Consider the following 20,219-nt stretch of genomic DNA (forward strand, 5'->3'; position numbering starts at 1 on the left):
TGGCCGGCCGACGGACGGATTGAGGAGTGGACGGATTACCAGTGAAGGAACTGGACCGGGTTAATTTGGACTGGAGTGGACTGGGTTGGGTCCACCTTACTATATTAGGCAATCCTTTAACTATATGAAGATGCTTCTAACTTATATAGGAGTAAGCTAAGCCTAAAGAAAATCTGGACTGGGTTGGATTTGACCCCGAACCCAACCCAACCCAGTCCAGTTCCATCACTGTGCATTACTGCCCATGCTGTCTAACCCGACGCTAAGGACCCTGCATTTAAGCGCTAATGGATCTTTCTTTCAACCTCCCCTCCTCCCACTGCACCAACACCAGAAAGGACAGAAATTTCCGAGCCCGTTTATGATTGGACCATCGTGCAGGCAGAAAGACAGCGTCTTTCAAGTATCTTCATCCAGCCGCAGCAGACGCATCAACCCCTCCTTTGCTTTTTTTCTTCACAAGTATCAGCGACAACTGCATCGTGTGATTTAGGTGCTTTTGTACAGCCATTACTACCGTTTATGGAACAGAAATACCAGACACCCGGCTAATTATTTAATATGCTAGAATGATCGCAACTAGATACTCCCAGCCTTATTTCGCAAAACATAGTCACCGCCCTCGAATCCTTTAGGAGTCCGGCCCGCTCCCGTTCTGGCCTGATGCCAACTGTCGTACACATCTGTTGCAAAGAGCCTGCGGGATTTTCTGCAGTGTACCGAATCCGCTTCGCTAATTTATCTTCTATTGGACCAACCATCAGTCTGTATCAAGGCCACCAACCCGTAGAATTGGGTTCTTTGCGCGTGAAACAACCTAATTAACCAACTTGTCAGCCAACGTGGGATTCATGCATGGCAATAGGATACTTAATCCTATATTTGTAACACTGATAAGGCTGTATTTACTTTTACGAGGTCCTGCAGGCCATACCTCGCGAAGAGCTACACAATGCCTAACGGTCTTTTGCATTGCCGGAATAGGCTGACTGCAGCATATTTTTTAGTATCCCTGTTTATCTGAATGCCCGTACATTCGAGCTAACACCTTTGGAATCAAGACGGTATCTCGCGTGCTACAAAAAATTCCCTCGAAATGAGGAATCATGGCTGCTTCTAAGATTCCTATTCACAAATCCTTTTCCTACCGAATCCAGCTTAAATGTGAATGGTCTAACGCCGCAGCCACGAATGCAGATATGGTTAGTCCAAGGATATGCTTTTTTCGGACCCTCCGAAGCTCGGGAACTCGGGCCGATGGAACTTGAGCCTTGAACTACCCCAAGACAGGCCAAGAGCAAACATCTGAAAACTTGTGTAAAAGTCTTTGACCGGAAATGTCTTTGGCGAAAATATTGGAACCCCACAAACGTGAATAATCGGCAGATTGAATGACTGGTATGCTTTTCGGATTCCTTGAAAAGCGTTCAGGCCATCCGAAGGATACGAGAGCTTGCGAGCCGCATATTCCGAAATTCGGTCGACAATTTCTTCGCTCCTCTTGCCAATCCCATCATTGTGGGAAAAGAGACCCAGAAAATTGTGGCGAAATCTCTCAAAGCTCTTGATATGAAGAGTCTTGTAAGGCGTCGATAGGCTTTCTTGACAATGCATGGCCGAGCACTGAAAATGTGTTTGGGATTCGGTAAAGACCGGAGTCTCTTTCACAGGAGCCCTTCTTAATACGTCCAACTTCTCGTGCTCCACGCGGATTGCTCAACTTCGCATTGTATTGCGGGTGGTAATGCAATGAATTGTGCTCGGCCTAGTTGAACACGAGGTAGCTATCTCCGGGCTATGGCCCGCACCGGCAATGATGGTTAATATTGAATTTGCAAACGATATCTCCCATTCGTTGGATCTGTGAGTGCTTTTCGTTGATGTTGTCCTGAGGAATACAATAACGATCGACCCACATGTATCGAAATCCAAGTGCGATCACATTTACCATCGAGTCTTCGATCGTTTTCTCACAAGGTTCCGGTAAGGTTGCGGTATTCGAAACAGAACGCAGGGATGATTGACCCCATATATAACTGAGCGAGAGGTAAGGTTGCAAGGAATTATCCATATCAACCAGTGTACGAGACTTACAGTCGATGACTATAAGCTTCATAGGTACTAATAAACCCCGCTTGCATAGTTTCGTGTGGTGGCTATTGCAAAATTCCAGCCACCTTCCAACCCGTTTGTACTCAATTTCTTAGATTTGATAGGTTTGCCGTGGATGCGAGAGTCATGTCTACCATTTTGGTAGACAAAAAATACGCGTCTTTTCGTCTCATACTTTGCTTCTCAAGTTTTGCAAGACAATATCTGTAAAGGAAAGTGGGAAGGTAAAATCGCTAGCTGATGCAACGCGCCGTATAGGGGAGGTCCCATGACGACGTCGTAGGATAATACAGACGCAGCACTACCTCGAACTGGTCCCCACTTGACTGTGTCGAAAAACTGACACAAATCACAACTTAAAATGGAGTCACTTCGTAAAACGGGGATTCTCCTGATAGAGTCGGCGTGATCCAGAATTGCTGAGAAATCTATGTCCATACAGTGAGAGCAAAGATTCGTCAATTGCTCGTCTCGAAAGACTTCCTCAATCCAGGCACTATCTAAGTCGACCACTTTTTCATCAGCATTGAGTGAGCTTGGCAGATGTGAAATTTCCTCGGAGCACAACTTTCGTTGTTGAAGATCTTCGCAACTCTCCTGATTAGAAGAAGTGGACAGTAAGCTAGGGCATAAGCTTGATCTATGGTCCGAGACCTGTTCGGTTGGATACGACGCCATCATAAGCTTCGCTAACTGGATGTTGTAGCTACTACTGTATTGCTGTTGACGAGCTGATTCCTCGTGTACGGTGTGCTGAATCTAGTGCCGACATAGCTGTTAGCTGGGAGCAAAGGAAAAGCTATATGTCAGAGTTCTAGCGCGGTCCGGGTATGAATTTTAGCACTCTCGTGAGACATACCTAATCGTATTCTGGGTAGCAGAAACCCCCTTGAAGCACGGTGAAAGGCTTTTGATATTGGCCAATGAAACGTTTGCGAAGTCGATATTGAGTACAAGGCCGTGGACTTAGCAAGTAGCCAACTTGTGACCTGCGATACTCTCCAGACGAGCGGACGCTTACGGAAAATGCTGTGATAAGGTCACGGTCGCAAAGAGCAGAGAGCGCGATAGTTTTCGCCGACTGCAGAAGGATAAAAAGGCGGTAAGGTGGTGGGATTAGCGCGATGAGGCGTGAATCGTGATGCTGCCTGGCGAAGACCCTGAGCTGAGCACGGCCTCGTACTTCCGGTCACGCTTTATTTCTATTAAAGCCAATCTTCCCTGGAATGTCTTTCAGAGCGTGAGGCTCTGCTCGGGCAGTATGTACCTGTTACTCGTGCTATTTTCGAGCCGTTCTTCAAGGAGCAGTTGCTGATCATCTCAATCATTTCAGCCGGAGGGAAGTTTGAATTGGCCGCACCGCCATTGGCTTGGGCTCGAGGTATTTGCTTTTATCATATATCGACCAAAAATATGACTGTCAAGGTGTGTAAAGGCCCGTGATATGATGACTCTCCACGATTGCTCTCAATCAATAGTAGATGCTCTCATCGTTTCGCTGAAATGTGACGAGTTACCGTCCTAGCATTGCGGCTGCGGAGCCTTGCTATCCTACTACTTGACTTTCTTCTCGAAGATCGTAGGAGCAGTCTTGATTCACCACTCTACCCGTGTATCCCAACTCTAAAGTGTGATATCCCAAGGTAATCAGCCCAATCAAAGGTATGGCAACGACAAAATACACCCAGAATAGCTTCCCTCCAGGTCTATACGGATCAGGCATGCTTAAAAAGGAAGAGACGTACGCAAGAGGAACGAACACGACACCTAGTATTGTGAGCGCCTTCACACTCTTCGCCTCGCGAATCGACCGCTCCGTCGCCTGAAGTGCAAGTGTCTGTGCCATGACCGCCTGACGATTGTTCGTGAGCCCAGCCAGGGCCGCAGTCGAGCCATTTAGACTGTTTGCACGCTGTCCAATCTCCTTGAGACGCAAGCATAAAAACTGGTAGTCTACTGTGCTATCTTTCCAGTCCGTCGCATGTTTCATGTTGGGGCTCTCCAGTGATATCCGAAGTTGCAGCATGATTGCCTCGAGGTCGTCCTTGTATTCACCGATGCGTCTTTCTAGCGCTTGCACGTCGCTCCACTGCTCCTCCACCGCGGCAATAGCGAAGCTTGTCAGGTTTCGTTGCCGAGACAGGTTGAATTGGACTATGTCGATAGTTGACTGGAGGAATTCCGTTAGCTTCAGGTAGTGACTAGCGACAATCTTCTCAACAAAGAATCTCAGCGAAATTGGGTCGGCTAGATTAAGCACGCTTGAATGACTGCTTAGGTAGAAGGTAATATCTTCCAGGAAAGACGACCTTGGTGGTTCCGATTGGCTCCTGATTTGGTCTTCGTGCGGCACAAAGTCTACGTAGCCCGCGTTATATGGCGACATTGTGACGTTATGACCCGCTATACCACAATAGTCTGTAAGTATACGTTTTACTGGGGGGTCACATATAATGAGGCCTATGAGATTATCAGAACTGTGCTGATATGTCATAATCAAGCTACACTCACAATCCCATCCGCCGCCTTTCGTTTTCTTAGACCAAAAAGTGCATTTGCGCCTTGCAATACCAACTTCGGAGAACTTCCCCTTGATCCTGGTGACCGCAATATGCCGTCCTGACACATCGCACAGGTTTCGGAAGGAGGTGGGAGGTTTGGAGAGCACTAGAGGCTCATGGTACTTGAGCGAAACGTAGTCCCTGCTACAGATAGCGGACGGCAAGAATGGAATGCCACCGCCTTCCCCAGTAGTACGGTTATTGAATGGTACAAGCCTCTCATGATCGCTAAATATCGCAGGATGTAGTTGAAAGTTACACCCAAGAACCACAGCGAACTCAGGAGAGAGAGCCTCGAGGACATAGACTGATCGGTGTGGCACAGTCTTGGAGTGTGGAAGCTGATGAAAGTAAGCTTGTAGCGTTTTCGAGTCTTGATATTCTGTTGCCGGTCCAAAGGAACCATCTGGGTCGATATGAAAGGCCACAACCCTCGGTCTGGCCCGCTCCCATGGACGCCAGGCTGATTTCAGCGAGGAAGTTTTCGGCCATGTATCTCTAGACCGAGGATCTGTCTGATCCGCGAAGTTCCAGAATCTGTCGTAGCTCTCTAAATCGATGTGTTCCCCCATGGCTCAGTCTAACAAGATTGTTCGAAGTTAGCTGAGTGTGCTGCGATGTAATAAAAGATAATTTAAAATAAGGTGGTAAGGCTGTCGATAGGAACAAGCAGGTAGGCAGCAGTACATGGGCATGCAGGCAGTCTCAAGTATGCAGCAGTACGTGGTCATGCAGGCAGTCTCAGGGCGGCTGAGTGCATGCAGGCGGTATCAGGGCGGCTGAGTGCATGCAGGCCGCATGCGTCGCGTATTCAACGATTGAAGGGAGAAGAAACGGCATCCGATGGGAGCAAAGCGCGAAATTTGAGGCCTAACCTTAACTAACTCGCCCTCGGCGCTTACTCCACTACTTGATCAAGTTATCATCGTACAGCTTGATTTCACACTATATTGCGATCAAAGGTTCACTCCATCATTATACTACTAGCAATTTCGAAAGTCGGTGTTACCGAAGTTCCCGAACACCAAACAAACCAAACAAAAATTTCCACAGGCAAATCTTCCCATCCCAAGTCTTAACTTTCGGGCACCAGGGACTCGGAAGTTTTAATGCCAGCAGCTATTTAGCTAGATACTCAGAGTTCACAGACGAATATGACCGACTCTACGGCCCAAGCAACTCCCGGCTCCTCTATTTGGAATATTCCAGGTCTCGATAAGGACACATTCTACGCTGCTGCTCTTTATCTTCATGCATCCAAAGGGCAACTCGAAGGAAAACCATTGGCACGCGCCCCAAAGACTCCCCAGGCCACACGGGATTTCCTTGATCGCCTCGCGGATTGTTTCGCCCGTTCTAAGCTTCAAGATGCCCGTGACCACGTCTCTGCTACTGCGATGGTGAGAAATGATGAGCAAAAGGAGATTACGCTCTATATCGCCAAAAATCAAAGCAACAAGGAATGCAAACCTTCAATTTCTCATGAAGAACAAAGCGCAATTGTCAACGAGAACGAACAGTTTGCGGGAACTTTGATGACATGGTTCAGCGAGTTGGCTAGCGAGGATACTGCTGAAGCCGACAATGATGTTACTGATCGGTATTTGGATGTCTTCGAGGCCATGTGCATGTTCAGTCAGTCCCGTCTCGAGCATTATATCGAAAAGATAGGCGCGTGCGATATCGAAGATCTGGAGCCTGTAGTACTCCTCAACGTGGGAGCTAAGTTCACGGACGGCTGGAATGCAACCAAGCCTCTCATCGATGAATGCAGTCGTTATCAGGAAGCCAAAACTAACCTAACGAACTTTGTCGAGCAGATGCCTTGCCTTTTAAGGACTTATACACTTTTGGCTGGCCAAGTTCGTAAGAATCCCGACTTTCAGGAGCTTGCGGATAAAATTGAGATTTTGGGTTCGGATATGGCTACGAAACTGAGAGGCGTTGCACAGACAGTAAAGTGGGTCAACTACCTTGGTCGACTTTGGGCTGCGTATGTCAACTTCCTTGTGTTCTGCAGACACGAGGAGCAGAGCGGATATACCTTCAAGCATGAATTGCTTCCTTCACAAGAAGACAAATGGAGCGGTGACGCGTACCTGCAAAAGATTCGCTCATGGGTCGGGAATCTGGACTTGCAGCGGGATACGCGCAAATTCGTGAACGGCAGAACGGTCATCGCCCGCGACAGCGTGGAGACAGTCATGGGCGATGTTATTAAGAGGAGCGGGAACAGGGCTCGCGTACATTGCGAAATGCTGCTTATGATGCATTTCTCGCAACCAGGCGTCGAGAAGTGCCTGGACTACTTTGGCTGCAGCAAGAAGTCTTGCTGGCTCTGTTGGCAGATGATCCTGCAAAACAAGCAGCGTAGCATGAAAGACACTCATCGCAAGCTCTTTCCACTATGGGCATTTCCTTTCGATTTCTCTACAGCACAGTCCGCTGTCGCGGAAGGACTCCGGGCTGCACATAACGAAATGCTGTCGCTCATCCAGGACATGGTAATCAAGCAAATCCCTCTCAGCGACCTTGAACCATATCCGCAGACTTCGGCTCGAATTACTCCGACTCACCGACGCGCTTCGATCGGCGACACCAGCGGCATAGATGCTGAATCAGGCTTATTCTCAGGCAACCCACTCATAGGACCAGACTCAGCCAGAATGCCAATCATTGTTGTACCCGCTCTCCATCTCCCCGCACATGATTCTTCCGGAGACGTACGCCGAGTAAAAATATGGGGTTATAACAGGGATGAATCGAGTTTCGACGAAAGGCTTTTCATTAGCGATCCAATACTGAAAGGCAAAGTAATCTCACTTGCCTTTCAGCTTCTCGCACTTCATGACTACGACAAGCTATTGGGCTTCAAAGAGGCTCGGAAACGACATTCTTGGGACACCGTGCGATTTCCAAACTTCAAGACGCGTGCGCACACTTACACACTTTATTATCGCTCTGCGAATACGTTAGCACCAAATCCTTGCCTGCTCTCGATCTGGAGAACCATAGAGGACGAAGACTTCGCCTTTTTCCCTTACAGAGGAGACGCATTCATCATAAAGCAGAAGTATCAAGACCCCTCTCGCGGCGAGCTTGAAGGAGGACTTCGGCCCGAGCTTATGGGAGAATCTTCGCACATCGATGATTTGGAATGTTTGCAGGATTTGAAATCGCATTGGGAAGTCTTGTCACGCCTGCCGCAGCGTGGGCATTAATCCGTCCAATCCTCAATCCGTCCATCGGCCGGCCGGTTAATCCACACCTATTTAATCCAATCTAATAATCCAGAGGTCTTTCAATCCTCAATCGGATTACCGGATTGAAAACGCGTCTTTACGCGTTGTTTTGGGTCCGTGTCACCCCAATAACCCCCCAGTTTTCACCCCACTTGCCACTTACTATACTGCTTCGAGTGGTCTTGGCAGTGGATTGAAAGGATTGATTTAATTCTTATTAATCTATCCAATCAATCCTAAAGTTGACCGTCTCAATCCAATCAATCCAAAGGCCTCAAACTGCGGCCGGATTACTGCCCACGCTGGTCACGCGGCTATGAAAGATATTCTAACCAGCGATGGGATTGGATTAGAGTGGACTAGATGAGGCCTTAAATCCACGCGGTCCACTAGAAATCTCTACGGAGCTCCAGGAGCTCCATGAGCTATATAGCAAGGCAAACATAATGTGTATTTACGTGCAAATATAAGGCAGTAGATTGCCTAAAATAGTAAAGCGCGGGAGAATTTTAAAGTTAAAGCTTTGCCTATTTCGGACCCTGGGAAGACTTTTGAAAGGAGACCTCCCAAATTTATCCGAGGGCCTATCAACGAATATGGCCTTGTGGAGATGAGATCGTGATTGTGCATAGCATACTGGATGATAGGACACGAATCCATGTGCCGTTTTGGAAAAGAGCCGGAAGACGCTACACCTAAGATTGAACGCCTTTAAGATGAAGAGTAACATCCAATTCTCATTTTGCTCTGTGCCACACGTCCCCTAACACATCCCTCCAGCTTCAAAAAGGCACTCCTCCCTCCCATTCACTTCTTCAAACTCTCCAACAACTCCTGACTCTCCTTCGACTCCGCCATCAAATCCCGCGCCGGCTTCTCAAAACTCCTCGCGTGCTCCTTCACCTTCTCCCCGCTCTTAATGACCTCGTAATTATACCCAATGGTCATCTGCAGCGTCTCAACATCAATGAACGCCAGCTCATCCGGACGGATCTTTTCCAGGTACTCCGGATCCTTGAACGCGTCCTCGAAGGTCGCGAAATCGCGCACGTAGGCGTCGGTGAAGCCGTCCCAGGGTTGCATGTCGCGGCCGGCGGCTTTGGCCATGGCGGCGCCGAGGGCTTTGGTTTCGTCGGTTGTGTGGGCCTGGGGGTGGGGTTAGAAATCATGGGGGAAGGGAGTGGGGGATGGGTAGGAAAGTGCTACTTGAACGTATTCAACGACGCCGTGCCGCATCATGAAGTCTGTGCATAGCGGGCCGTGGACTTGGGTCCAGTACTGGTAGAATTCCTCTTTTGAGACGCCGGGTTTGCGGCGGATGAAGGAGGAGATGCGGATGAGCTTTTCAGAAGCCATGATCACCGATCTAAATAGTCTGGTCCGAGATTCTGGGAAGTGACGAAGTATGGAAGATGTTGGGCAAGCTTGGGGGGGGGGGGAAGTTGAAGATTGATTGTTGTAGGATGTCGTCTATTATATCAATGGTCTCCTCCGGAAAAGGCTATCCGGCTAGGTGGGTTCTGGTCTTCCTTACGGCAATGGAGTTGATATCCCCGCAAATGGGACGCCAAGACACGGGCTTTGAAGACCGGATGGATCTTTCGGCCTGCGATTGGCTGTGTTTTCACTGCTCTTTACGGCTCATATAGGCTTTTTCTCGGAGCACGTGAAAGTCACGTGCCGCGTACTTCTCTAAAATATAAGTTCTCCTTGCTTCCTTTCAGTGCTCTATGTAAGCTCCCAAGGCTTTGAGATTCACCCTTGGTCGAAACTTCACAAAGATGTTCACAATGGAAGTGGAGAGCGGAGGGGTTTGCGGCCAGCATATCCCCGAATTGAATGTCTGGTAGTGGGAGACGGGGCCGTGTGGAACCAAAACGAAAGAGAAGATCACCAGAGTGTCTTGCTGATGGCGAGAACGCCTTTGTCTTGATGCCCTCAGTCACTCAGACAGTGTTGCTCAACGTGGCTGCACGTTCCTTCCGAAGAACATTGACCATCTTTGAAAGGAGAACATCATCATAACTCCATGCTGGTGGGAAACATCACGAGCCCTGCGCACTTGGTTCATGGTCTCTTCTTCCTCAACAGTTTTACTCAATCCTCCAGTACCAAGCGCAATCCTCCATACGAGTTCTGGCCTCTCGATTTCGACAGTCGCACATGTGGTGGTGGTGGTGGTAATATTGATGACCTTAGGCCAGCCTGCCTATGAAATAATCCAAAGCCTAGGTAGGAGGAGGCTGAGCTTTTATATCAGCACAGATGAAATCTCGGAGGACAAGTTAGTCCTTCCGATGTCTCGTGACTTCACGTGACTCTCAGAGTGTGAGATCTGCGGTTGGCTATCACCGCTCCTCTCCATATTTCAGCACTAAAAACAAAGCCGATAGTTTGTTTCCATCGTTGCTTACAGATTTATACGACTTCTGGAAATTAGCACTGATTTCCGACCTTATGGAATGACCTGAGTCGGACCTGGATCTCGGTCTTTCCGATCTCCGCCAGAACGACACCTCGTTACAAAGCAACCTTGGAGTCCGCACATCTTAAGTCCGCGCACCATCACTACCTTGTATCCTCTATACATCAAGGGAGGTCAGTATATACCCATTTGGGCAAACGCTCCTATTTCCCCACGAAATTTTCCCCTTTACGTCAGCGCTAGTTCTCATATCTTAAAGTTTGATCTCAACGACTTGGTTTATTAATAGATCGGAGAACCTCCACTCCATCATCTTCTATCATCACCGCGAAGAAGCCTTCGGATCTGAATCGCAGATTTTACCCGCTGGGCACTCGCATTAGAAATCAAGCATCCTACCGGACGAATATCAACGCATCAGGGATCTGATTCCCAAATAAAAGCCAAGCGGCATCCCATTTTCCTACATATAAATATCAACTCGATATACTTCATCAAATCCAGCAACCCTCTCTCACCTAAAATCCACCCTAAGAAACCACCCCACAATGGCCCCCACTCGCATCGGCCTCGTCGGCCTCTCCCCCAACGCCATCTCCGCCTACGCCTCCACCGCCCACCTCCCCTACCTCACCCACTCGCCCCACTACACCATCACGGCCCTGTGCAACTCCACCATCCCCTCCGCCCGCGCCGCCATCGCCGCCTACGCCCTCCCGGAGAGCACCGCCGCCTACGACTCCGTGGCCGAGTTATCCAAAGACCCCAACGTCGACCTCGTCGTCGTCAGCGTCAAAGTCGGCCTGCACGCCGCCCTCGTGGCCCCGGCTCTCGACGCCGGCAAGGCCGTCCTCTGCGAATGGCCCCTCGGCGTCAACGCCGGCGAGGCCGCGCAGCTCGCGGCGCTCGCGAAGCAGAAGGGCGTGAAGACGTACGTGGGCGCGCAGGCGCGCTTCTCGCCGCCCGTCGCCGCGCTGCGCCAGCTGCTCGCTTCCGGCGCCATCGGGAAAGTGCTCTCCACGGATGTCACCGCGACCTTCGGCCCCGCCATCGACATCTGGATGAAGAGCGCCGACTTCTACCTCGACCTCAAAAGCGGCGGCAACCCGCTCGCGATCCGCTTCGCGCACTTCGTCGACGCGTTCTGCAACACGCTCGGCGAGTTCGCGGCGTATGATAGTGTGTTGAAGACGAATGGGAAGAGCGTGAAGGTGTACGACATCGCGATGGGCGAGATGGGCGCGGTGGCGCGGGAGCCGGAGAGTAAGCCGTACGAGATCATGACGCGGACGTCGCCGGATGAGATTTTGCTGCATGGGACGCTGGTGGGGGGCGCGGTGGCAGGGTTGCATTTTCGGACGGGGGAGCGGGAGGTGGATGGGAGTAGCTTTAGGTGGACGATTACGGGGACGGGGGGGATTGTGCAGGTGAGGCAGAGTGAGACGATTAATTATATGCAGGATGGGAGTGTGAAGATCGAGATGCGGAAGACCGGGGGAGAGGTGGAGGAGGTGCCGGTGGAGTGGGAGGATGATGTGGAGGGGATGTATGGGGGGGCGGTGTCGAATCAGTCGAATACGGGGAGGTTGTATAAGGCGATTGCGGAGGGGAGGGGGAGCGAGGTGATGGATTTTGAGGGGGCGGTGGTGAGGCAGGGGTTGATTGATGGGATGATTGAGCAGGCGGAGAAGGGCGCTTGAGGTTGGGATTTCAGGACAATTTATTGTTGGATCTGGTAATTTCATATAGGGGGTTTGTAGGTAGCGCGGATATGATTTTATTAATGAGCACTGGATGATTGCCGGTTTCACGCTTTTAAGGCCTTCAGGTCTGGACTAGATTTCTGATCCCATGCTGGAACACCTTAACTAGTACCGAGCAAAAGTACGCACTGATACTATACATATGAGAATATTAACAACACTAGACGACCGCAAGATTCACGCTCCGGGTGACTCTATATCTTAGCCATATTTCTGATAACAAGTTGAAGCACTCCAAGCCGTATCATTCAAGTGCGCGCTTATATTGGCAATGTGATAGAAAAAAAGATAGCAATGCAAATAGCGGTGGACGTCGTTCTACTCATTCATTCATCGCTGTCATGGGTGCTCAACACACTTTCAGAACTAATCTCAATTGAATTTTATCGGTTTGAGCTATCATAAAATCCGCTGAGCACCCTCAGACGGCGCCGCCTCGCGCGCTGGAGATAACTCCAGCAGCAGACTCACCACGCCAATTTGCTCTCACAGGGCCCCAAAGCCGGAGGCCGACGACGTGCATGCTCTCCAGCCTCTAAGTCATCCAGCCTCCGAAAACCCTCCCAAGAAATCCCGGCGGCGGCATCGCAGTATCGGGTGCGTCTTGCTGCACGCGCGATTCTACATCCTCTGGCTCTCGCACAGGTTCTGGCGCAGGGTCTGGCGCAAGCTCTGGCACAGGATCTGGTGCAGGCTCTAGTGCAAGCTGTCGCTCAAGGACAAGGCTAAGCATGTCGCGGAGTGCCTCCACTACAGCGCGTTCTTCGTTGATCCGATTCAGGAAAGCTGGTAGCGGCATCCGCGCTATGTCTCTTGCTGTGATGCCGGCGGCAAGAGTAGCGTTACGGAAGCGGGCCATATCTGGAATGTTCCTTGGAGGTTCTCCAGCTCGGCGCGCGGCGAATAGTGGTTCTGGATGTGGTGGCTCTGCGATCGGTGGCTCTGCGATCGGCCACTCTTCGTTTTCGAGACGATTAGCGACCGCTTCGACAGCTTCCGCAATCTCTCGCGCATCTGGGGGAGGTATCGCAGGGGCGAGTGTCTGGAAATGCTGACGAACAATCTCGGCACCACGATCACGAAGATCTTGGCCCCGGAAGCCGTGGTCCATGCCGTGCATAATATTGTCTTCCACCACATCCATCAAAACGTGGTCTTCCTCGGCGGGCTGTAGAGCTTGATCGAAGGCTGGGAGTCGGCCGTCGTGTCGTATTACATGGACGAAAGCAGCTTGGCGGAACACCGGAGGAGGCACTGCATCAGCTTCAGCAGGCAGCACAGGACCTAAGTCTGGCATATCGTCGTCCGGAAAGTCTTCGGCGAGTTCTGGAGGATGCTCGACGTCGGCTGGGTCGGCCTGGGCAGGCGGAGCATCGGCTTGAGCTGGAGGCTGCAGATCGGCACCGCCGGCGGGTGGAATGATAGCAGGTCGAGCGTTGTTTGGGGCGCCTCCCGGGGCCGGGTTAGCTTGTTCAGCTACGTTTAGTTCCTGCCTGAGTTCTTGTATGGAGGCCTCTAGGTTCAAAATCCGCTGCCGCCAATTGTCTTTCAAAGCGTCGTCTTGCTCGATATTCAGCTGATGCACCCATGCAGCTCGCTGTTGTTCCATCCACTGAATGTCTTGCCGCAGATCGTCTATAACAAACCAGGCCTGATGGCCAGCCAGCAAGCCATCCAAAAGCTGCCGGACACCCGCTGGAATCTGGGCCGCCGCAGCAAGTGCGAGTGGCGGAGGAGGCAGGGGGCCGTTATGTAGCCAGTTTACGTGAAGGGCTGGGTCCTGTGGAAGTCGGAAAGGTGGAACGGGTGGGAGGGGTGGTGGGGGAATTCCTTGGTCCCACACTCCCATGAAACCGTCTTGATTCATCATCGCGGCCTGGTAAGGGCCGTCCTTAAAAAACTTCGTCGAACAATAGGGGCAGCAGTTTCGGGGCCGCACATCGCCGGCCGGTACGTCGCAGAACCATCGCTTAAGGCATATATGGCCGGCTGCATGACCACATGGGAGGAGAATGGCAAGTTCGGGGGTGTCGCCTTCGTTTTCGATGACACCGAAGACGTTCTTGCAGATAAAGCAGTCTGTGGGCGCTTCACCTAATGTATAAGTCGCCAAGTTGAGATAGTGTGTCGTGCCAACTGAGAGGTAGTCGCGGAAGAATGTTTCGCGATCAGGTAGATTCGGGTCTTGGTCGTTGGCCGCTGGCTCGGCTTGATCAACTAGGAATGCCCCAAGGCCGACTTGAGGTATCCGAATGGGCGCACCCATTATCCTGGCCAATGCAGCTTGATGGGCGATGTTTGGTGGGTCACCAGGTCCCAGGTCGAATTGGCCCAGAATGTCCTGTTGCTCTGGTCGTGCCCGCTCAGGTAGGAATGCGTTGCGATCAGCATGCCAAACCATGGCGTGGTTGGGAAAGGCCAGCGGTGCCCTTCGTGGCCAATTGGCTAACTCCTCGGCATCAATCTCTCGCAGAGGTCCCGCGATAGCAGGCGGTGGACCCGGTGGCGGGCCTAACGGTGGCGGTTCGTTGTCGTCTTCCTGACGCGCCTGAGGATCCTCATTCTCCACAGTCGGAGGCGGTGGAATGCGTGGCAAGTTATCGGCCATCGCGATGGAGTTGTTGGTGAGAGGAGAGAGTGTGGTGATGTGGGATGGTGGTGGTGAGAAGAATGGAGGGTGAGAGATGTCGCGAGCTTGAGGTTGAATGCGTGTGCCAAGCCAGAACGGCAGCGGTGAATGCGGCGACACTGCCCAGTTTGTGGTGCCTTCGCTCGCTTTTGAAGAGGGAAAGAAGATGTACAAGCGAAGTTCTGGAAGATTGGAAAACTGGCCGGGGGACCTCATGCAGCCAGCGGTCGACAACTGTACACAGTATTATCCACAGGAGAATAGTGAATTTCACAGATTGCAGACGAGATGGTGCTGATTTTTAATGAAGCGCGGTGACATGTGACATAATTTAGAGACTCTACCTACAATTGCACTCCCGAGGACAAACTCACAAACTTTGCCCCATAATTCCAATCGGTGGTCTCTGCACGCGCAAGCTACTTTTCCATCACAAAATCTTCACGTGCGCCTTCGATACAGACCAAACACGGCGTTCCATTTCCATATACTAAGTTCGTCGAGTTGAGGAGTAGTCGTGAGATGAGGGCTTAGGATGGCCGGTCTATACTGATTAAGTGGTATGGAAGTCTCCCAGTTCTATGCATGCGGAGATATACCTATAATACAGGAGTGAAGTACAGCGTCTACACAAAGTCTGAGAGCCCTGGTCTTACAACATACCTTTTCTCCACGCCTTCGTCCCCAAAGCTTCAATCTCCTTCACTTCCACTGGTCCTTTGATGGCGCTGTCTCCCAGGGCTTCAACACAGGCTTCGCCCACTGTGTCTGCCTTCAAAGGCTTGACACCACCAGCACCCATCAGCCATGTCAGTTTTCCCCCGACCAGCGAGTTTGCCATTGCACCCATACCCGTTATGGCAGCCATCGGTACTGTGAAACCTCGGGACGAGTCGTACAAGAACGGCGCACGGATAAATATACTTCGCATCGAGGGGAATGCGGCAGCGATGGTAGCTTCGGCTTCGCGTTTCGAGGCGATGTAGCGGCCTGGGAGGATCGGAGCACCGCCAGCAGCGGATATGTAGAGAAAGGATGGGACCTTGTGTGCTGAGGCTTCTTTGGCAAGGCCAATAGCTAGTCATCACTTCAATCAGCCTCCCGCCATCTTCAGAATATCGGGGCGTGTTGGGTGGGCTTCATACCCGAGTCACGATTCATCAGCTCATACGTCAATTGCCCATCCCTTTCCTGGGGCTTCAACGGCTCTCCCTCTTTCCTCTCCAGCGGGTTCTGGCTGCCGCCTTTTGTGCTGCTGAAAGCGCGTTGTAGTCCGCTCACAATCGACTCTCTCCCTTGCAGCACGCCCTTGTAATCGGCTTCTAGCAGTATCCCCATGGAATGCACTACGGCATCGGCGCCTTCAAGGTGGGAGGTATATGAGGAGGGGTTGAGTATGTCGCCCTTCTGCCACGAGACGGCTTGCGCCCATGGCGGGGGATTGGGCGAGGAGGTTACGGAGGACCAGGTGGGCTCGCCGGAGCGACTGCACAGAGGCATTAGCCATGGTATCTCCAACCAATGTACAATTGATAATTGCGAGCTCCTCACCTGATGGAAGTAACTTGCCAACCCCGAGCAGTGGCAGCTTTGCAGATGCGGCTTCCTGAGGGTCAAGTGTCAGCAAGCAATTGAGACGGAGCTGCAAACTCTGGGTGACAATTGCGCCGGCACTGACCTAAAAAGCCATTGCCGCCACACACGACCAGCCTCCTCTTCACTGCTTGAGCCATTGTTGCGTCTCTCACGGCATCGTGCAGTCGGGATCCTGACATCACCACACAAGCGAACATCGGGCCGATCCGACCAGGCGTCAAAAATGGCACCCGACGACCAGCGGCGCTCGAGAAAGCACTCCGAGGGTCAACCACCCCCAGAGTATTCTAACACCACAGATCCCACGCGAGACGAAAGTCATGATACACGGCCAGCTACAGAGACCACGTACGTTCTCATCAGGACTCTTGAACACACACAATCTGCCTTGCCGCGGCACCGCATAGCTCCATCCACCCCACCGAGCCAATCCGTCCAGCCCATACCTACCACCCCCATTTCATCGCCCACGGCACTTGGAGACGTCTAGAATTGCTGATTCTCAATCTTGAAACCCAGGACGAGCCAGCGGAACGCGCTCCCCGCCGCCACGTTGCCTGGACCAGCCCCAGCCTCGCCGACGCAGCCAGCTTCCCAAGGTGATGCTGCATCGCGGCCCAAAAAAGGCCGCCTCGCCAGAGAGCTAGAGAGCACATTCACCGACAACTACAAAGAGCCAAGGGGACGTCGCAGGAAGTCTCGACGACAAGAGACGGTCGCCTCATCCTCGCAGCCAGCGACACCGACCAACAACCAAGCATCGCTTCTGCTAGGCAACGCTCCCGCTCCTCGCCCTCATCCTGGTGCGACGCCTACCCCTCAGCCGCGACCAGCTGTCAAGCCTCCCGTACCCTCCAAGGCCGCTCCTAAGGCTGCCCCCAAGACAGCTCTCAAGCAGACTGCGCGACAGGAACCGCCCAAGGAAGCACCCAAGATGCCACCCGTTACCAACAAGCGTGTCAAGGTGCGTCGCTCTACTCCTTGGTCATGTGGGCGAAACTGATCTCCAATCTAGGGAAAGCAAGTCAGTCGCAACATCAGTACGTCGTAAGCCTTTCCTGACCTCTGGCCTTACCTAACAAGCATCGCAGTCATCGGATCAGAGGCCTGGGACCTCCCCCCCGTAGGCGACCCGAAACGCGACTCCTCCATCCCCGAACAGCATACCAAGCGATGGTCGATATACGTGCGCCAGCCCGAGGGCCACCCAGACATGCGCACCTGGCTGAACAAGGTCACGTTTAAGATTCATCCTGATTACAGCCCCTCTCTGCGAGGTACCTTCTCCCTGCGCGACGAGAACCGAGCCTTGGCTAACTGTCGCACCCAGCCTACGACAACCCGCCCTACGAGATCACCGAGACTGGATGGGGCGGCTTCCAAGTCGACATCCGCCTCTTCTTCCAATCTGTCAGCGGCGAGAAGCCGCAATACCGCAACCACTTTCTACAGCTCGAGCCATATGGCGAAGACGCGGCCAAGGAGAAGCAAAAGAGGGAGGGTTTCGTGCGCTCCGAGTTCCTCGAGGTGGTCGAGTTCAACGAGCCGATGGAAGCTTTCTATCACGCCCTAACTTCCGAGCAGCAGTTCGACTATTTGAAGGACCCCAAGCAGTGCGCCGCGCAGTGGGGAACTCATATTGTCAAAAGCAAGAAAAAGGCAATCTCTCCAAGCGAGGGCAGCGCACAGCTACCTGTCCGCAGCACCGGCGAGTCGCTCGCGACGCAGGACCAGGAGGAAGTGCTGCGCCAGTCAATGTACAAGAGGGCTGCGGAGGTGGACAAAATGTACGAAGAGGAGGAGGCAAAGAAGGCGGGTATCACGCAGAGGTTGCGGGAGCTGAGGCTGAGTCTCGGCCCTGAAGCTGCTGCGCAGGCTACCAAGGAGGCGAGTGGGGATCGCGTGAGGAGGCGGTAGAGTTGCTACTGAGGCGAGCAGACATGCCTGCTTCGGTAACGCGTGCATTCCTGTGAGTGGATTCTCACCTGCTTCATCACACGTTGCTCTGGAATGCCATAAATCAAATCATTACCTCATCCTTCTTCTTGAGTCGCAATTTGGAGTGACTGGTCTTCTGTATCAGAGTCACATATCCGACGACAGTAGGTCCAGCTCAGGGCGTCAATGGAAATCATCACAGGCAGCATCTTTCCCCTCATCGCTACGACTGCGACTTCCGGTCTCGATCTTCGTGGCTTGAAGTACCTGTAACATCTATGCTAACATCGAGGTGCCCGATTCGTCTCGAACGCACGCACTAGCACAAGCGGCGAAGTGATCGCCGATTTGCGCTGGCCAAGAGCCACGGGTAGCACAATGGGCGAAGCAAGCGAGTGTGCCCGGGTGGTTAAGATACCGAAAGGCGTTGTTTGCGAAGTTCTCGACATTCAGGTTTGCTGATATCGTACTTCGCCCATTGTGGTAGTGTTTTCCTTGGCTTATACTATAGGCACCTAGTTAGCTCGCTGTTTGTGCAACGTGACATGGACTCGCTGGTTCGCGTCAGCCGACGCGGGTAGTAGCATTGAAGGACGCCTGCTGCGACTCGGCAGCCATTTGGCCACGGATGAGACAGTTCACCCGGGGGAAATGCCGTCGGTGCCACTCGACGTGATCCGGCCCTCCAAATCGGTACTTGGTGGGATTAACAAATGTAGTGAGCCGGCAGCTGGATGCTGGGTGTGGTGGGGCTTGGGAGTCAAAGTGAGGCTTTGGGATCTCGAGGTGCCTGCCGCCGGGTGTCACTTAATACAAACCCCACAGTCGTCTAACGATACACGCTAGCTTCACGCTATCAACCTCTCCTGTCACGCTGGTCGCGGCTTTCTGCTGATTACCGTGGGTGCTGGGCTCCACAGGCGCCGGGAATGGCTCCCGATTGGAGTTTAAGGATAGTATAACCCTTCACATGGAAGGAATTTTGCAGGTGGGTTACTATATTAGGACGGCTGATGTTTGCTTGTCCATGGGTCCTCTCGTTTCACGACTCTTAACTGGGGCCTTGCGGAAGGCGGATGGTGGGTCTCTTCTGGAATTAGCTATACAACATCCTGCTTCATCCCGTCTGCAAGAAAATGGCTCGTGGCGATACCTTTCTAGACTGGTTAACTCCAGGCTCCAAGAAGGCATTTTGTAGACAGGTGATGGATTAGGACTATTGCTGTATGCTTGTCCATAAGTCCTCTCGTTTCACGCCTCGCAACGGGGGTCATAGGCATGGCTGATGGTGGGTCTATACTGCTTCATCCAGTCCGCATGAAAACGGCTCATTATGATACTGGTCAACTCTAGGCGTTTTCTTGTTCCACGCGTTTTAACGAAATCCTTGCGGAAGACGGCAGGCGGATGGTAGGTCTCTGTCAACCTCAGCCACATAACATCTTGCTTCATCCCCGTCTGCAAGTAATGGCTTATGGTGATACCTATCTAGACTAGTTAACTCGAGGCGTCTTCGTGTTTTACACGTTTTTAACAGGGTTCTTGCGGATAGAGGATAGTGGGTCACTTCTAAACTTAGCCACAACATGTCCTACTCCATCCCGTCTGTAAGAAAATGGCTCATGGTAATACCTATCTAGACTAGTTAACTCAAGGCGTCTTCTTATTTCACACGTTTTTATTAGGGGTCTTGCGGATAGAGAATAGGAGGTCTTATCCCTTCTACATGAATATAGCTTATTATAATACCTACTCTGGCTTTAGATTAGATTTCTTACTTGTTTTAATCTCGCCTTGTTATTTTCCCCCACTTATATAGCTGTCTCCGATCCGTTCCCTTTTTAGAATATGCAGTGCCCTAGAGGCACTGGCCCCTTACGGTGCTTCCGGCCCGCATCTGTGCTTGCTGTCTCGAGCTGTCTCGAGCTGCAATGGCGGTCGGTATTACGTCTT

General features: G+C 51.9%; 8 protein-coding genes across 8 annotated transcripts; 3 read left to right on the plus strand and 5 right to left on the minus strand.

Moving 5' to 3' along the window:
* Positions 1–1,325: 1,325 nt before the first annotated feature.
* BDZ99DRAFT_536768 (HET-domain-containing protein) lies at positions 1,326–2,200 on the minus strand. The gene has a single exon (XM_033726592.1). The coding sequence runs from the start codon at positions 2,114–2,116 to the stop codon at positions 1,796–1,798; it is 321 nt and encodes a 106-aa protein (XP_033574300.1). The 5' UTR covers positions 2,117–2,200; the 3' UTR covers positions 1,326–1,795.
* A 1,524-nt stretch (positions 2,201–3,724) lies between these two features.
* On the minus strand, positions 3,725–4,801 carry BDZ99DRAFT_348623 (uncharacterized protein; the record flags this gene model as incomplete). The annotated part of the gene is made up of 2 exons (XM_033714469.1): positions 3,725–4,572; positions 4,624–4,801. Coding segments are annotated over 2 exons (1,026 nt in total), but the record flags the coding sequence as incomplete, so codon positions are not given.
* A 1,026-nt stretch (positions 4,802–5,827) lies between these two features.
* On the plus strand, positions 5,828–7,894 carry BDZ99DRAFT_522953 (uncharacterized protein; the record flags this gene model as incomplete). The annotated part of the gene is made up of 1 exon (XM_033725751.1): positions 5,828–7,894. The coding sequence occupies one exon, from the start codon at positions 5,828–5,830 to the stop codon at positions 7,892–7,894; it is 2,067 nt and encodes a 688-aa protein (XP_033574302.1).
* Positions 7,895–8,722: 828 nt separating this feature from the next.
* On the minus strand, positions 8,723–9,271 carry BDZ99DRAFT_522954 (uncharacterized protein; the record flags this gene model as incomplete). The annotated part of the gene is made up of 2 exons (XM_033725752.1): positions 8,723–9,061; positions 9,122–9,271. 2 exons carry the CDS (start codon positions 9,269–9,271, stop codon positions 8,723–8,725), a joined length of 489 nt encoding a protein of 162 aa, XP_033574303.1.
* Positions 9,272–10,888: 1,617 nt separating this feature from the next.
* On the plus strand, positions 10,889–11,770 carry BDZ99DRAFT_349860 (NAD(P)-binding protein; the record flags this gene model as incomplete). Its single annotated transcript, XM_033714493.1, has 1 exon — positions 10,889–11,770. A coding segment is annotated over one exon (882 nt), but the record flags the coding sequence as incomplete, so codon positions are not given.
* An 868-nt stretch (positions 11,771–12,638) lies between these two features.
* BDZ99DRAFT_522956 (uncharacterized protein) lies at positions 12,639–14,711 on the minus strand (the record flags this gene model as incomplete). Its single annotated transcript, XM_033725753.1, has 1 exon — positions 12,639–14,711. The coding sequence occupies one exon, from the start codon at positions 14,709–14,711 to the stop codon at positions 12,639–12,641; it is 2,073 nt and encodes a 690-aa protein (XP_033574305.1).
* A 313-nt stretch (positions 14,712–15,024) lies between these two features.
* On the minus strand, positions 15,025–16,481 carry BDZ99DRAFT_465254 (NAD(P)-binding protein). Its single transcript, XM_033720501.1, has 4 exons — positions 16,411–16,481; positions 16,284–16,338; positions 15,878–16,218; positions 15,025–15,809 (listed from the first exon to the last, which is right to left on the minus strand). Exons 1-4 carry the CDS (start codon positions 16,463–16,465, stop codon positions 15,385–15,387), a joined length of 876 nt encoding a protein of 291 aa, XP_033574306.1. The 5' UTR covers positions 16,466–16,481; the 3' UTR covers positions 15,025–15,384.
* Positions 16,482–17,262: 781 nt separating this feature from the next.
* Positions 17,263–18,245, plus strand: BDZ99DRAFT_489733 (yeats-domain-containing protein; the record flags this gene model as incomplete). Its single annotated transcript, XM_033723005.1, has 4 exons — positions 17,263–17,292; positions 17,344–17,368; positions 17,420–17,605; positions 17,659–18,245. The coding sequence occupies 4 exons, from the start codon at positions 17,263–17,265 to the stop codon at positions 18,243–18,245; spliced, it is 828 nt and encodes a 275-aa protein (XP_033574307.1).
* Positions 18,246–20,219: the final 1,974 nt, after the last annotated feature.

This window comes from Mytilinidion resinicola (genome assembly GCF_010093595.1).
Source record: "Mytilinidion resinicola strain CBS 304.34 unplaced genomic scaffold BDZ99scaffold_14, whole genome shotgun sequence".
NCBI classification, from domain to species: Eukaryota; Fungi; Ascomycota; class Dothideomycetes; order Mytilinidiales; family Mytilinidiaceae; genus Mytilinidion; species Mytilinidion resinicola.

Bases quoted from the DNA above. Each gene is read 5' to 3' on its own strand.
- BDZ99DRAFT_465254 (XM_033720501.1), bottom strand. From the start codon at position 16,465: ATGGCTCAAGCAGTGAAGAGGAGGCTGGTCGTGTGTGGCGGCAATGGC. The intron at 16,339-16,410 runs GTCAGTGCCGGC...CTTGACCCTCAG, and splicing joins TGGCGGCAATGGCTTTTTAG to GAAGCCGCATCTGCAAAGCT. The intron at 15,810-15,877 runs GTATGAAGCCCA...AGTGATGACTAG, and splicing joins GCTGATGAATCGTGACTCGG to CTATTGGCCTTGCCAAAGAA.
- BDZ99DRAFT_536768 (XM_033726592.1), bottom strand. From the start codon at position 2,116: ATGAAGCTTATAGTCATCGACTGTAAGTCTCGTACACTGGTTGATATG.